Source organism: Yarrowia lipolytica, chromosome 1A (genome assembly GCF_001761485.1).
Source record: "Yarrowia lipolytica chromosome 1A, complete sequence".
Lineage (NCBI taxonomy): Eukaryota > Fungi > Ascomycota > Dipodascomycetes > Dipodascales > Yarrowia > Yarrowia lipolytica.
In genome coordinates, this window is record NC_090770.1 from 2,174,134 (window position 1) to 2,187,393 (window position 13,260).

Here is a 13,260-nt window from a genome sequence, read left to right on the forward strand (position 1 = left end):
ATGTGGGCAGCTCTTGAGGCTACAAGTACTGTTTGTTTGGCTATTTGTATCTCTCTTTTACAATTTCCCTATTTTTGGAGCATTTATGAGAATCCCTTTGGTGTGTGGTCTATGGGTCTTTCTTTGGTGGGTTCGAAGAGTATCGAAAGTTGGGACTTGTCTTACGTAACGCATCATTTGGATGTGTGATGGTGGAGGTTGTCAAGTGTCTGAAATTACATATAATAAGCTGTAAAGCTGTCATATAAGCAAATAAGTGACTCTGGTTCGACTGAGGGGTTTTTTGACCGTCGCAAACAACGCACTCGTTCTACACTATCGTCTCCTTTCTAACCCTAACCCCGACATCATGTTTTACTTTGACCAACATCCAGCAACGCCATCACCATACCGACACTATGAGTGACACAGAAAAGCCGATCAAGTCTGAGGAGCCCGTCGACGAGGGCGTGGACCGCGTTGACGAGGAGGAGAATGTTGAGGAACCTGCTGAGGATGTTGGAGAGGCTGCCGAGGAGGCTTCTGAAGCCCCAGAAGAAGCCCCTGCTGAAGCTGCTACTACTACAGAAGCTGCTCCTGCTGACGACGATGAGGACGACTCGGATCTGTCTGATCTTGATGAGGATGAGATCAAGAACGCCGCTATTGAGGACGACGACGACGACTATAACAAGCTGAGCGCCCACCGACGAAAGGTGCAAAGCTCAGGCAAGAAGACGCTCAAGAAGCGAGCCACCAAGGACTCGAGGGCCGCGGACGACGATGAGGACGAGATCGATCACTCACATATCGATTTGGACCCCAGCATGGCGCGACGACGGGAGATTGAGGCTCGGATCGACGCGGCCATGAAGCCTGCTTCTCAGCGACGAAAGAAGCTGGGAGAGGACGATATCGAGATGATGCAGGACGAGCGAATCTCCAATCTGCGGGAGAAGATGCGAAACGCGGCCATTGCCGACGCGGAATCCAACCGAGAGGGCCAGCCTGCCACACATAAGCTACAGCTGCTTCCCGAGGTCAAGGACGTGTTGCAGAAGCATCATTTGGCCGACTCAATTCTGGACAACAACTTGCTGGAGGCTGTACGAATCTGGCTGGAGCCTCTTCCCGATGCCTCTCTTCCTTCATACTCCATCCAGGAGGAACTGTTTGACGCTCTGGTCCGTCTGCCCATCAAGTCCATTCATCTGCGAGAATCCGGACTCGGAAAGGTGGTCACCTTCTACCGAAAGTCCAAGCAGCCGCAGCTGCGAATCAAGCGTATTGCAGACAAGCTTGTGGCAGACTGGACGCGCCCCATCATGGGCCGATCAGACAACTACCGAGAAAAGGTGGTGAGCACACGGTCGTTTGATCCCAGCACACAGGAGATTGCGCTGGCTGTGGCTGCCAAGCGAGCCCAGACGCTCAAGGACGGAACTCTGGCCGAAAAGCAGGCAGAGCGACGACGACGAGCCCATATCCCCTCTGCACAGCCCGCCAACTACCGTGTTGCACCCAAGAGCGAGATCATTCCTCAGAACCGTGGTGGCTCTACTAACGACATGACCTTCAAGCGGCTCAAGGGCAAGCTGGGCGTCACCAAGACTGGAAAGAAGAAGAGTGGAGTTAGTATCGAGGGTCGGGGTCTCAACGGCTAGATATGGATGAGGGTGCCATGAGGGCGATGGTCACACTGGCGAGAAGAAATAAAAAGGCCAGTTTATCTATTGTATATTGTTAGTATTGGTGTATTTTAAAATGGAATGAGAACGTATATTCTAAGTGGTTGAGTGGCTCTTTGCTGTGCTGATAACTCCATATTGGAAGTACAGTAGAGTACTTGTACTGGCACAGTGTGTAATTTTGTCAATACTTTAATACTTATACGATATGCGAACTTACGTCATCGGAACTGGCCAGTGAAGACCATTATGTCAACCTCCAGACGCTCTGATGTTTCTTGGTACTCTGGAAATATCCCCAGAATGCTTCTATACATCATCAAAATAGCTCTTGCAAGTGGAGGAGTAGATTACGTAATCACACACACGGGACGGTGTAGTTTGGACACAAAAAGCCGCTGGACGTGTTTCCTAGGTCAATTGAGATGATATCACATCTTTCCCCAGCGTTTAAAAGCTCTATATCCGTTTCTATGGTGAGATTACTGTAGATTAGTATTGCCCTCTCTATAAGCCTATTTAAGCGATATCAAGTAAGACAACGCCATGTGGAGGTCCATCAAGATGCTATTCAAGAAGAGATACCGCTTAGTTTATAAGGGAAACTACTATTATTTTTCCGCGTTAAATATGTTTTCGTTATTTTTGGTAAAAAATATCCATCGTTGCGTGAGTTGGTGACCACTTTCCACTGATAAGCCTAATAGTTGAGGGTGTCATCGAACAGAGAACAGACAGACATGTAGCATGTTTGAGAGTTCTACGAACGAGATACCACATAAGTAACATAGAAGATTGCCCTTTATTTGCTGCCTCCATTCGATTACCGCTTTCCTCAGGAAAATACTTCGTTCACAGCGCCAGATTGGTCGGCTTCTTTACCCTACGATGACGCCACCGTGCACAAGAAAGGCACCTTGTCAGATGGGCATGCTGTAATTGCTGTGGAACCAGAGAGATCTGATACCATTCAGGACGTAAGACATATCAATTTCTGACGACAACAATCAACGATGAAAATCAATCAATTGCCCGTCTCAGAACCACCACCGTCCTTCACTCACTCTCGAACTCTCATATAAGCCAGTTGGGAGTCAATATTTTCTGCGCAACTTTTCACGATGACCACACGACCGAAAAATGAGGAATAAATTTTTCTCACCGCGATATTTGGTCATTGTAGGGCAACGAAAAATGCCTTTCCTGGATGTCCAAAATAAGTGATTAATTACTTGTACACATACACACACAGTCTGTTCCAGATACAATGAATATTTTATTTTATGATACACCTAAGATCGAGGCTTCTCCTTCTTCTCCTTCCAGAGAGCAAGGAGAGAGACACCGGAGACCTTGACAACCTTGAATCGGACACCGGGGATATCTCCCTTAGCCTTACCCTTTCGACCGAAACCGGCGAGCAGGACCTCGTCGTTCTCGTCGACGAAGTTGAGGCAACCATCGTTAGGCACGAAAGCGGAGACTCGCTTACCGTTCTTGGTCAGCTGGACTCGGACACACTTTCGGATACCGGAGTTGGGCTGCTTGGCCTCAACACCGATCTTCTCGAGCACAATGCCCTTGGCGTGAGAGGAACCTCCGAAGGGAGAGGACTTGAAGGCAGTGCCCAAAAGTCGCTTCTTGTAAGAGGCATCAGCCCATCGGCTATGGTTAGTATGGATGCAAAGGGATCGCTTAAAGCACGGCGTTCACAATGTGATGGTACGTGGCAGATTGGTCAGACGAATACAGCACTTGAACACAGGCAACTAAAAGACACATTCAGTGTCGTCGTGGGAGAAAAACACATACACAAACACATCATCCATGACACAGAAGAAAAAGGCGCTTGTCGATGACTCCTGTGTCTTGAACTTGTCCATGAACGTTTTCCACCCACTCACTGACACACTTCTTTTCGTTTCTTGTGTCACTCTCTTGTTGCCCTTGTATCTTTGTGTCGCTTCCAACTGAACCACCTGTTTCTTTCCCATGGTGAATTTGTGTCGCGCATTGTTGTTCGTCTTGTCGATATCACTCACTTGTCTCGTCGGTGGATTCTGAGCTTTCGAGCAGCGTTAAGACCTCTAGGCTTTCCGTTACCCATTTTTGATTATGTTCTGTCGAGTTGTAGGAGAGAATAGAAGAAGTTTTCCAAATTCATTATGCTCCCAGCGCCAGTCGGGAAATCCCTAACCTTGCTGTCGTGTGTTCCTAATTTGGCAGAGTCATCACGTGAAGTGTGACTGCTAACCCTAATGCAGCTTAGTTCCAACGGGAGAACCCTAACCCTACAAATGGGCAGAGATGAGGAGTATTCAAAGAGTCCGTACAACTGACAAAGACTGGAATTTTTACATTTTTTCAAATGTTAGAGTACATGTACAATTTCGAAGATGTCTTCCCAGTGAATTTTTCGAAGTTTGATATTTCAAATCCATGTCGACAGGTATTTCGTCAGCTCTCAATACGTAACCACAGCAACCCCACGAAGTTAATCGAGGTTCACAAGTGCTTGTCAGATGTCTGATAGGGTCATTTGAAACATGTCTTGTCAGTGTGGGACTGACCCAGATACAGCAGTAGCTAGAATATGTACTTATACATATCATGGGCGAGATACTGGAATATGGATTGTCATGAACGGGCTTTCAATAATATAAAAGGGTTTCAGTTAGCCATAGTGGTACTGGTACGTACATACTAGTCTCACTATCGCAGGGCCACCATGATCAAGAGAATATGCGAGATCAGATGCAACTGAGAGAGAGCGTGTACTTGTATGAGCACCTGTAAGTACTGTACACTGTAGATTGAGAAGGTATTGAGTTAGGTTTACCACTGATTGGAGGCCTGAATGAATAGCTACTGATGGTAGATCTTGTGCTCGTACTGTATCTGCACGTCTGCAGTTTCTCCGATCTTGGTGTGTCAGTTTCACATTACAACGTGTGTGGATAATACCATGTAGGAGGCAACTAGGAATTGATGGAAGGCGCACTCATCGTATATTCTTGCAAGTCGAAGGAAGCTGTCTAGATTCAATAGCTCGTGAAATGCCTCGGCTTGTGATGTTTGGCGCTCCTACAGTAATTACAAGTATGTAGGTACTTAGAGCTCTGTTACGGAAATTCCATATTGGGCAAGGCAGACACTGTGAAGTGGCAAGGTGACCCAATACTTGTATGATATGTGGCGATTATTTCTCCAGGACGACTGATTCATATACAATGCCAATCCATTATTGCCTTATTTTCCATGTTCTGGTGCTCACATTGCTCTACTTCAGGTCCACGGTTTGGTTCTCATAGCAGTACAGTACACCTACAATTTCGCACAAGTGCAGTATGGACTCTCTATCTCTATAGTGAGTCCAATGAACCGCCCCAACGGTGGTGAAGAAACACATGTTTTGAGAGACCGAAAGGACAAGAGAGGTAATGGGACCTCTCAAGAGGACCAAATGACAGATATTGTTCATTAGAATCAACTACTCATCTCTATTACCGTTATTGTAGCCGTTGTATCACTCACTATTAGGGTCATCTCAGATACGGTTACGTGTTTTGAGAATGTTCTGGGAGCGATGATACTTGTATTGTGGCGTGATACCGAGCAGGAGCAATAAATCGTGTTTTTATAGTGTTTGTTTAGTATTCAACATGTCGATATGACACCATTATTAAAAATCGTAGTTACACGTGCACACAGTTCGCACTTTTACCTGCAAGTACACTAGGTCCTCGTACATATCACATCACCTACAGTACAAATTTACTTACCTCACTGCCGTGTCTGTGAAGGTTCATTTATACCTTGCATAATTGGCAATTATTTCCAAACCCAACACACCATAGATGGACGACTACGACGAGTTTGGTAACTACATTGGCGAGGAGGTGGAAGAGGTTGTGGCCAACGGCGTGGAGGAGGTGCATATCGAGGAGGACCAACGGATCCCCGACAGCGACGATGAAATCGAGGACGACAGCAAGACGGAAATGGTGCTCAACCCCGACACGGCCCATCTGGCTCTGGAGCCCATGGTGCGAGATATGGAGGTGGAAGGCGGCAACCAGCAGATCACGCTCCACGAAGACAAGGTCTACTACCCCAGAATGGAGTCTGTGTACGGTCCTGGAGTGGAAATCGTTCATAACGACAGAGATGGGCAGAGCCTGGAAGAACCCATGGTAGAGCCTGAAAGAGAGGTCATCAAGGAGGAGGGATTGCCGGAGACCACATACCAGCGCGACTACCAGGTGGCAATGATGTCACAGACGGAGTACATTCGAAACGTGTCGATTGTGGGCAATCTTCATCATGGAAAGACTGCATTATGCGACATGCTGATTGAAGCGACACACAAGCTGACAGACGAGCATTCGGGCCATATCAACGGACACGTGTCCAGATACACAGATACTGCGGCCGTGGAGATCGAGCGAGGCGTCAGCACTAAGACCAACCCCCTGAGTATGCTGTTGGCCGACTCCAAGCACAAGTCGCATGCCATGACATTTCTCGACACTCCCGGTCACGTGAATTTCTACGACGAGGTTATTTGTGCTTTGTCCATCACCGAAGGAGCTCTGCTGGTCGTGGACGTGGTGGAGGGACCTTTGGCAGGTACTAAGGAGGCTATCCGCAACGCATTCAGACACAGTAACACTCTGACTCTCTGCATTAACAAGTTGGATCGGCTGATTCTGGATCTACGACTGCCACCGGCCGATGCCTACTACAAGATTGCCAACGTGATCGACGAAATCAACATATTTATTGCCTCCGAATTTGGCGAGGAGCGGTACTTTGATCCCCTCACCAACGTCATGTTTGCTTCGGCCAAGTTCCGATTTGTGTTCACTCTGGAGTCCATGGCACGCAAGGTGACCCCCAACTATACCGCGCTGACGAAGCGGCTGTGGGGAAACGTGTTCTACAACCCCGAAACCAGCGCATTTTCTACACAAGCATCTTCCACGGCCAAACGAGCCTTCGTGTACTTCGTACTGGAGCCTCTGTACAAGGTTTTTTCTACCTGTCTTGGAGAAGAGCCTGAGAAGGCTGTTAATATGCTCAGTTCTCTGAAGCTGCCCAAACATTCTCAGAAACTGGACGCAGAAGACCTTATCAGAACGGCATGCATCGCCTTCTTTGAGACCTACTCTCCATTGGTCGACATTCTAACACGATACATCCCGGCACCAAAGGTGGGCGAGGAGAAGGAAGAGGCCGAGAAACCTACAGTTGTCAAGGTGGCCAAATTAATTGCATCAGCCGACAGAGAATCGTTCTATGCGTTGTCTAGAATCGTTTCTGGCTCCGTGCGACTGGGCCAGAAGGTTAAGGTGTTGGGTGCCCATTATGTGCCCAACGAGGACGAAGAAGATTGCGCGGATGCAACTATCACAGACCTGTTTGTGTCCCAAACAAGATACAAGTATACTGTGGTCTCTGCGCCTGTGGGCAACATTGTTCTGATTGGAGGTATCGATAAAACTATCATCAAGAATGCCACAGTGACCACAGACAAGTCCATCTTCCCCTTTTCTCCTCTACAGTTTACTCCTCCAGTTTTCAAGATTTCAATTGAGCCCGTGAACCCTTCAGAGCTCCCCAAGATGCTTGATTCTCTGAGAAAGTGTCAAAAGTCCTATCCCCTGCTTCAAACTAAGGTGGAGGAGTCCGGAGAGCATGTCATATTGGGCTCAGGAGAGCTTTACGTGGACTGCGTTATGCATGATATGAGACTGGTGTTTGCTCGTGACCTTAATGTTAAGGTGTCTGACCCCACAACCCGGTTCTGCGAGACTTGTGTGGAGTCCAGTGCTATCAAAACATACGCAGAGACCCCCAACAAAAAGTCCAAAATCACAATCATCGCCGAGCCTCTGGAAGAAGACGTATCAAAGACCATATCTCTGGGCCAAATCACACCTACAGACAAGCAGGGCTTTGCAAAGCTCGGATACGATGCTCTAGCGTCTAGAAACGTCTGGGCATTTGGTCCTACAGAGACCAGTCCTAACCTGCTTCTTAACGACACGATTCCTGGTGAAGTCAACAAACAGCTTCTCAATTCTGTGAAGGACAGTGTTGTTCAGGGTTTCATGTGGGCTACTCGAGAAGGTCCTCTGTGCGAAGAGCCTCTTAGAGACGTCAAATTTAAGGTGATGGATCTTGATTTGGCTGACAAGGCCATTTTCCGAGGCGCTGGCCAGATCATTCCCACTACCAGACGTGCATGTTACTCCAGTTACTTGCTGGCTGGGCCTAGACTTATGGAGCCCATCTACTCTGTCCACGTGACCTGTCCTCATGCTGCTGTCAAGGTTGTTCTTGAGGTTCTAGAGAAGCGCCGAGGTCATCTCACTTCTGACACTCCTATTGGTGGCACTACTCTCTACGAGGTTATGGGCTACGTTCCTGTCATGGACTCGTTTGGTCTTGAAACCGACATCCGAGTGGCTACACAGGGTCAGGCTCTTGTTTCTCTCATCTTCAACGACTGGCAGGTTGTTCCTGGAGATCCTCTGGACAGAAGCATTAAGCTTCCTTCTCTTCAGGCCATGAGCGGCACTTCTCTTGCTCGAGACTTTGTGGTCAAGACTAGACGACATAAGGGCTTGTCGGACGATCCTACCGTCACCAAGTACCTCGATGACTCGTTGCTGAAGACTCTTACAGAGAGTGGCCTGTTGGGATAAGTATATAGATTGTATTATAGGTTACATAAATTAAATTAATCATTATATCATATACTATTGCGACCCACGCTAGTTATTGGAGCCAAGCTAATGGTCTGTCCACGGCTGAAGGCGTATTTTGGTTGTTCGTCGGCGAATTCAGGCTTTGAGCGTCGGACATGTCGTAGCAGCTCAGCCATTTCTGGCTTTGTGAGTCCTTCGAGATCTTGGCAGGAGGACACCTCTTCCACATGACGAGTGTAGAACGCCGCACATCTGTCCAGGAGAAAGCTGTTGTCGCAAGTGTAGGCAGCTTTCCACAGCTGACACATGAGCACGGGGTTCAATTTGATGAATGAAATTTTGTAGTTGACAAACTCGTGCAATTGTTGAACCTGATATACCTCGGCAAACATCATGAGTTTGAGCAGAGTATCGAAGTCGTCAATGTGGGGGTCAACACCGTAGATACAGTCCACCATGGCTTTGACCCACGTATGGGGATGCTGTGAGAGACTCAAGCTTCTGTTCTGTTGGTTTTCAATTGTCGAATCTCGGTCACATATGAGTTTGAAGTGAGGCCATCGAGCTTTCAAAATCAGAGAATGGACGGGCACTTCTCCTGATTCAGATGCAATGACAAAGTCGCAAGTGGAAGGGTCATCCAGAGCCTCTTGAATGATTTCACACTGCTCAAACAGAGCCGGATACTCAAACACGTCGTTTTCTTCTTCTTCTTCTTCTTCTTCTTCCTCTTTATTGATAGCTTCTGCGTCCATAATTCCGAAATCAAAAGTGCCTTCTGAATTGGGCCGTTCAGGAATCTGTTCCAGTTGTTCCTTGATCTGCCGTGGAGTATGTATGGGTGAATCGGAGTTGGGTGTAGCTGGAAGAGGTGAATCAGGTGGAGGTGCAAACATTTCTGGTTGAGGTGCGAACATCTCTTCTTGAGTGGTAGCAGGTGAAATGAGAGACAAGTCCGAGGAGAACGTTGACGGTTCACTTCCGGAAGAATTCTCCTTTTCATCCTGGGTTTCTGTAGACGTTCTTGGAGAGTCTCTAATCACATTGAGTGTTCTTGGAGTGTCGTAGATGTCTCTGAGCTCATTGATACGCTTGACAGTCTTGAAAAAGGCCTGTGGACTAGCTGCATACGCGTCCCTGTCTCCATGTGGGCTTGATACTGAGATCTTCGTCCAGCTGGAGCGTATTGAGATGGATTCCTCGCTTTTTTGGCGGCTCCAGGGTCTCTGTGAGCACCAAAAAGGCTCTGTCTGCCATGCGTGTCATTTCTTCACTAATGGTGAACTTGATCCTTCCCGCCATGATATGCACATATTGCGACTTTGGAGACAATAGAGTAGGGGCGAAGTTGTCGATCACAATATAACACTGGTCATTGAGATAGCCCATATGGACTTCCTTCAGCTCATCCTTGCATGACACCACATCTGTCAAAACCACATCTCCCAGACTGAATGTTCTGATGGCCGGGTCCGTGGTGGGTTCTTCTGCCAGGGTCTCTTCCTCTTCGGGGGGCGGCGAGTCTGGCGTTTGCGTCGTAGACTTTTTCAGTGAAAACTTCATGGCGACTGTACAGTGAAGATTGGTAAAATATTTCGCAACATGTCTCCTCTCTCCTCTACCTCCGAAAGTCCTGTATATATGTATCCTCTCCCCACTTAGCTCAACACTAGACATTGCTTGATCTGGAACGAGTACAATTGTATTAAAGTTTCAAAATGTCTCACCCACTAGCCGTAACGTGACTCGTCCAGACACCAACCACATACGCAGTCAGGCACAGCCTCGTACTTTTGCTCGTACTGGTGCACATGAGCGGGGTAAGTTTGCGATTTGTGGGAACATGTAGCCATGCTACAGCGTATTTATGGCACGTATAAAGTCATGACGGGGCTGGTAACATTCTCAGCGGCTCGTATACACGCCACAAGACGTTCCCCCTTTTTTTCTAGCACCTCAAGACGCTCTAATGTTGTCATCCCCAACGTGAAAATTATGCATGGCGCAGACCATCTGCTGCTGTGCGCTGCACTGGGGTCCAAGTGGGTACCTTCATTGTTATCCCAATAACCTTCCGTCAAGTCATACATTCGCAAGTGGCAGGGTGTCACCGATAAGGGAGGGTGCCAGCACGGGTAAGCACAAGTACGAGAAGCTCTCTGTATGTCAACCTGTCGATTACAGATTCAACCTCTTCTAATGCGATGCACTTGTATCACGGATTCTCGACTCTCTGGCCCTAATTAGTGCGCTCTTAATAGCCACGGCGCCGCGTCTTAGAGTAGAATGGATCCAAGCCCTCATCTCATTGTTTGCCGTCATAAATCAGTTTCTCCGATAATAAAAAACTTGGACATACTGTATATACTGCAACCTGTGTGACCTGTCAGTCTGGACAACAACCGAACGAAGATTTTCTTTGCTTCCCCACATGCCTGTTTGACATTCACACACTTGTCTGACAGTCTGGTCAAGACACTTTGCTTATTTTCGGACAATGTTTCTCAACAATGAAACTTAGGCCCTCACATATACAGTCCCGTCGCTTCTCAAGTGTGGAAAAGGCTGGTAGTCTGGCTACTGGGCCGTATTTTAGGTACCCGGAAGATTTTGACCTACGAGTAGCGCACAAGTACGACTTCAAGTATCGGAGAGTAGCCTACATACTGTAGTCAGAGAGTCTCATTCCACACTAACGGGGTGTGCGCAGGAGGCCAGAATCTGAAAGATATTAATAGCCACAGGAGATGGTCAATGAAATGACCATTTTTCATACGGCAACACATCATGCAACTTCAAGATCCACAGATCACCCATCGACACTTCCCATATGCGACAAGGGCGCTTGTCTATCACAGATATAGCCAGTAGCACGGGGTCACATCGTCACAACGCCATGTGTCACCATAAACCATCGAATCAGAGAACCACTAGATGAATCTGATAGTCCGTGCCTTTGTTACCACCAGCCCCCTCTCTCTGCTGAACTTGACAACAACGAATTGCACAAAATTACAAGCCTGAAGAGTTCCGAAATTAATGAGAATAAATAATAATGTTTCATAGAGCGCTTGTACGGCGGTCGAAGCGAGCACAAAAGACCAGGCCCATTAAACCATGGATTTCTCGCAACCTCCGGCATCTGTGTTTTCTGGCGAAGATGCCTTCACATACTCTGCCCAGCAAATAATCACAGAGAAAAGGGATAGTGCCAAGACAACAATACCCTTGAAATAGGAAATAAAATACACCTGGGCTACGCCAGTACCAATCTGGATACTGGCGACCCCCAGAAAAAGCAGCAGAGCGTCCTGATGGCCGATGTCCCCCTCGTGGTTCTCATCTAGGATGCAGAGTGGAGCAAAACAAAATAGCATCTGGAAAAATCCTGCCATTATATTAAGCATGACCACATTGTCTGGCTCTAAAACCAGGTCTAGCACATGCTTGGTCCAAATGTCGATGGTCAATAGCCCGGCAATAATGCATACTGTGCTAGCAATGTATCTTAGTGGCGTCTCACGGACTTTGGAGTCACGTTCTGGAAGATCCATTTCGCTGTAGATGCAGATTGTGGTCACCGAAAGCATAGCGTGAATAATACCGTGGTGGTAGCTCTGGTTCATCATGTACACCGACACCAACCAGGACCAGAGCACAGTATGAACCATATGAACTATCTTGTCGCTGTATCTGGTTGCCGACATGGCATTGACGGTCAAAGATAGAAACACCGCCAAGTAGACCGTCAGGAACTCTCTTGGCTGGGACTCATTCAGGGCCACACCCAATGTAGCTAGTCCACAAATAAAACATAGAAAGGCCAAGGTATCATGGGTAGATTTCTTTTCGCCCAGGGTATTGTACTTCGAGTAGTCAATGGTGAGCTCTGCAGCAATTGCCATGAAAACAAGATGAAGGCCACCAGCAGGTCCCTGAGAAGTGCACATGAGGTACAGCGAAGACAGTATGATGACGAGGAGGGCGAGAATGCGAGAGATTATGGTAGGTCTAACTGTAAGAAAGTACATTATTCCACAGTTGAGCACAATCAGCATAACATGCGCGCATCCAATCTGTGTCCACAGGGGCACAGCACAGGCCATGTAGCAGAACACGAGAGCTGCAGCTTGATAGGAGTCCTCAGTCGAGCAGGGGCCTTCTTGGTCGTCGTGGATATCGACAATGTGTGCCTTGTAATAACAGACGGTACCTGCTGTCGAGAGTGAGAGAAAGACATGGCCAAGCAGGGGATCACACAGTGTCATAATAATGGTAGCGATGAGAGCGTTGACACACGACACAGCGAGGCAGAAGGCTGCTCGCGATCTCCAAGACAACGTGACTACCCGTGTCATGACGATGGTTGTGGGAAAGAACCCCAGACAGCAGACGATCCGTGTAGGGTTGGCCTGTATGTCGTTTGTGTCCATCAATGAGTATGCTGCAACCATGAAGGCGAGGGTCGAGAAAGCTGCAGAGGCAGCTAGTAGAGCGGTGTTGTTTCTAGAGGGGCTTGGTGTAGGGACGCCCACATCGCGTGGGTGATTATATGGGAACTTGTTGTGAAGCGACATTTGTAGAAGAGCGGCGTCGTGTAGATGATGACAAGAGTGTGGGTTTTAAGTGTCGACGGACTCCAACCTTATGTTTTGGGGTGCGTGAGCTCGCAGATTTATGCGAGCTTTATTGTCTCCACTACAACTACTCGACTTCAGTCGCTCCATGTTACATTCTCACCGTCTGATGGCGGTCAAGGGTTTAACACCTAAACGGATAAAAAGCTGGACATGGTTTTGTAAACGCGATTATTTTCAGCACTATCGATGATGATAGAGTGTTAGAGTGGACTCGATTGATCGACCAGTAGCCCCACACCA

General features: G+C 47.8%; 7 protein-coding genes across 7 annotated transcripts; 2 read left to right on the forward strand and 5 right to left on the reverse strand.

Moving 5' to 3' along the window:
* Nucleotides 1-398: 398 nt before the first annotated feature.
* On the forward strand, nucleotides 399-1,643 carry YALI1_A21746g (uncharacterized protein; the record flags this gene model as incomplete). The annotated part of the gene is made up of 1 exon (XM_500300.3): nucleotides 399-1,643. One exon carries the CDS (start codon nucleotides 399-401, stop codon nucleotides 1,641-1,643), a length of 1,245 nt encoding a protein of 414 aa, XP_500300.1.
* Nucleotides 1,644-2,959: 1,316 nt separating this feature from the next.
* On the reverse strand, nucleotides 2,960-3,774 carry YALI1_A21775g (40S ribosomal protein uS12; the record flags this gene model as incomplete). The annotated part of the gene is made up of 2 exons (XM_500301.3): nucleotides 2,960-3,332; nucleotides 3,710-3,774. The coding sequence occupies 2 exons, from the start codon at nucleotides 3,772-3,774 to the stop codon at nucleotides 2,960-2,962; spliced, it is 438 nt and encodes a 145-aa protein (XP_500301.1).
* Nucleotides 3,775-5,524: 1,750 nt separating this feature from the next.
* YALI1_A21797g (uncharacterized protein) lies at nucleotides 5,525-8,377 on the forward strand (the record flags this gene model as incomplete). The annotated part of the gene is made up of 1 exon (XM_500302.2): nucleotides 5,525-8,377. The coding sequence occupies one exon, from the start codon at nucleotides 5,525-5,527 to the stop codon at nucleotides 8,375-8,377; it is 2,853 nt and encodes a 950-aa protein (XP_500302.1).
* Nucleotides 8,378-8,424: 47 nt separating this feature from the next.
* On the reverse strand, nucleotides 8,425-9,297 carry YALI1_A21835g (uncharacterized protein; the record flags this gene model as incomplete). The annotated part of the gene is made up of 1 exon (XM_500303.3): nucleotides 8,425-9,297. The coding sequence occupies one exon, from the start codon at nucleotides 9,295-9,297 to the stop codon at nucleotides 8,425-8,427; it is 873 nt and encodes a 290-aa protein (XP_500303.3).
* Nucleotides 9,298-9,499: 202 nt separating this feature from the next.
* On the reverse strand, nucleotides 9,500-9,943 carry YALI1_A21841g (uncharacterized protein; the record flags this gene model as incomplete). Its single annotated transcript, XM_068281886.1, has 1 exon — nucleotides 9,500-9,943. The coding sequence occupies one exon, from the start codon at nucleotides 9,941-9,943 to the stop codon at nucleotides 9,500-9,502; it is 444 nt and encodes a 147-aa protein (XP_068137987.1).
* Nucleotides 9,944-10,850: 907 nt separating this feature from the next.
* YALI1_A21852g (uncharacterized protein) lies at nucleotides 10,851-11,169 on the reverse strand (the record flags this gene model as incomplete). The annotated part of the gene is made up of 2 exons (XM_068281887.1): nucleotides 10,851-11,018; nucleotides 11,074-11,169. The coding sequence occupies 2 exons, from the start codon at nucleotides 11,167-11,169 to the stop codon at nucleotides 10,851-10,853; spliced, it is 264 nt and encodes an 87-aa protein (XP_068137988.1).
* A 321-nt stretch (nucleotides 11,170-11,490) lies between these two features.
* YALI1_A21871g (uncharacterized protein) lies at nucleotides 11,491-12,957 on the reverse strand (the record flags this gene model as incomplete). The annotated part of the gene is made up of 1 exon (XM_500304.3): nucleotides 11,491-12,957. The coding sequence occupies one exon, from the start codon at nucleotides 12,955-12,957 to the stop codon at nucleotides 11,491-11,493; it is 1,467 nt and encodes a 488-aa protein (XP_500304.3).
* Between the last annotated feature and the right edge of the window lie 303 nt (nucleotides 12,958-13,260).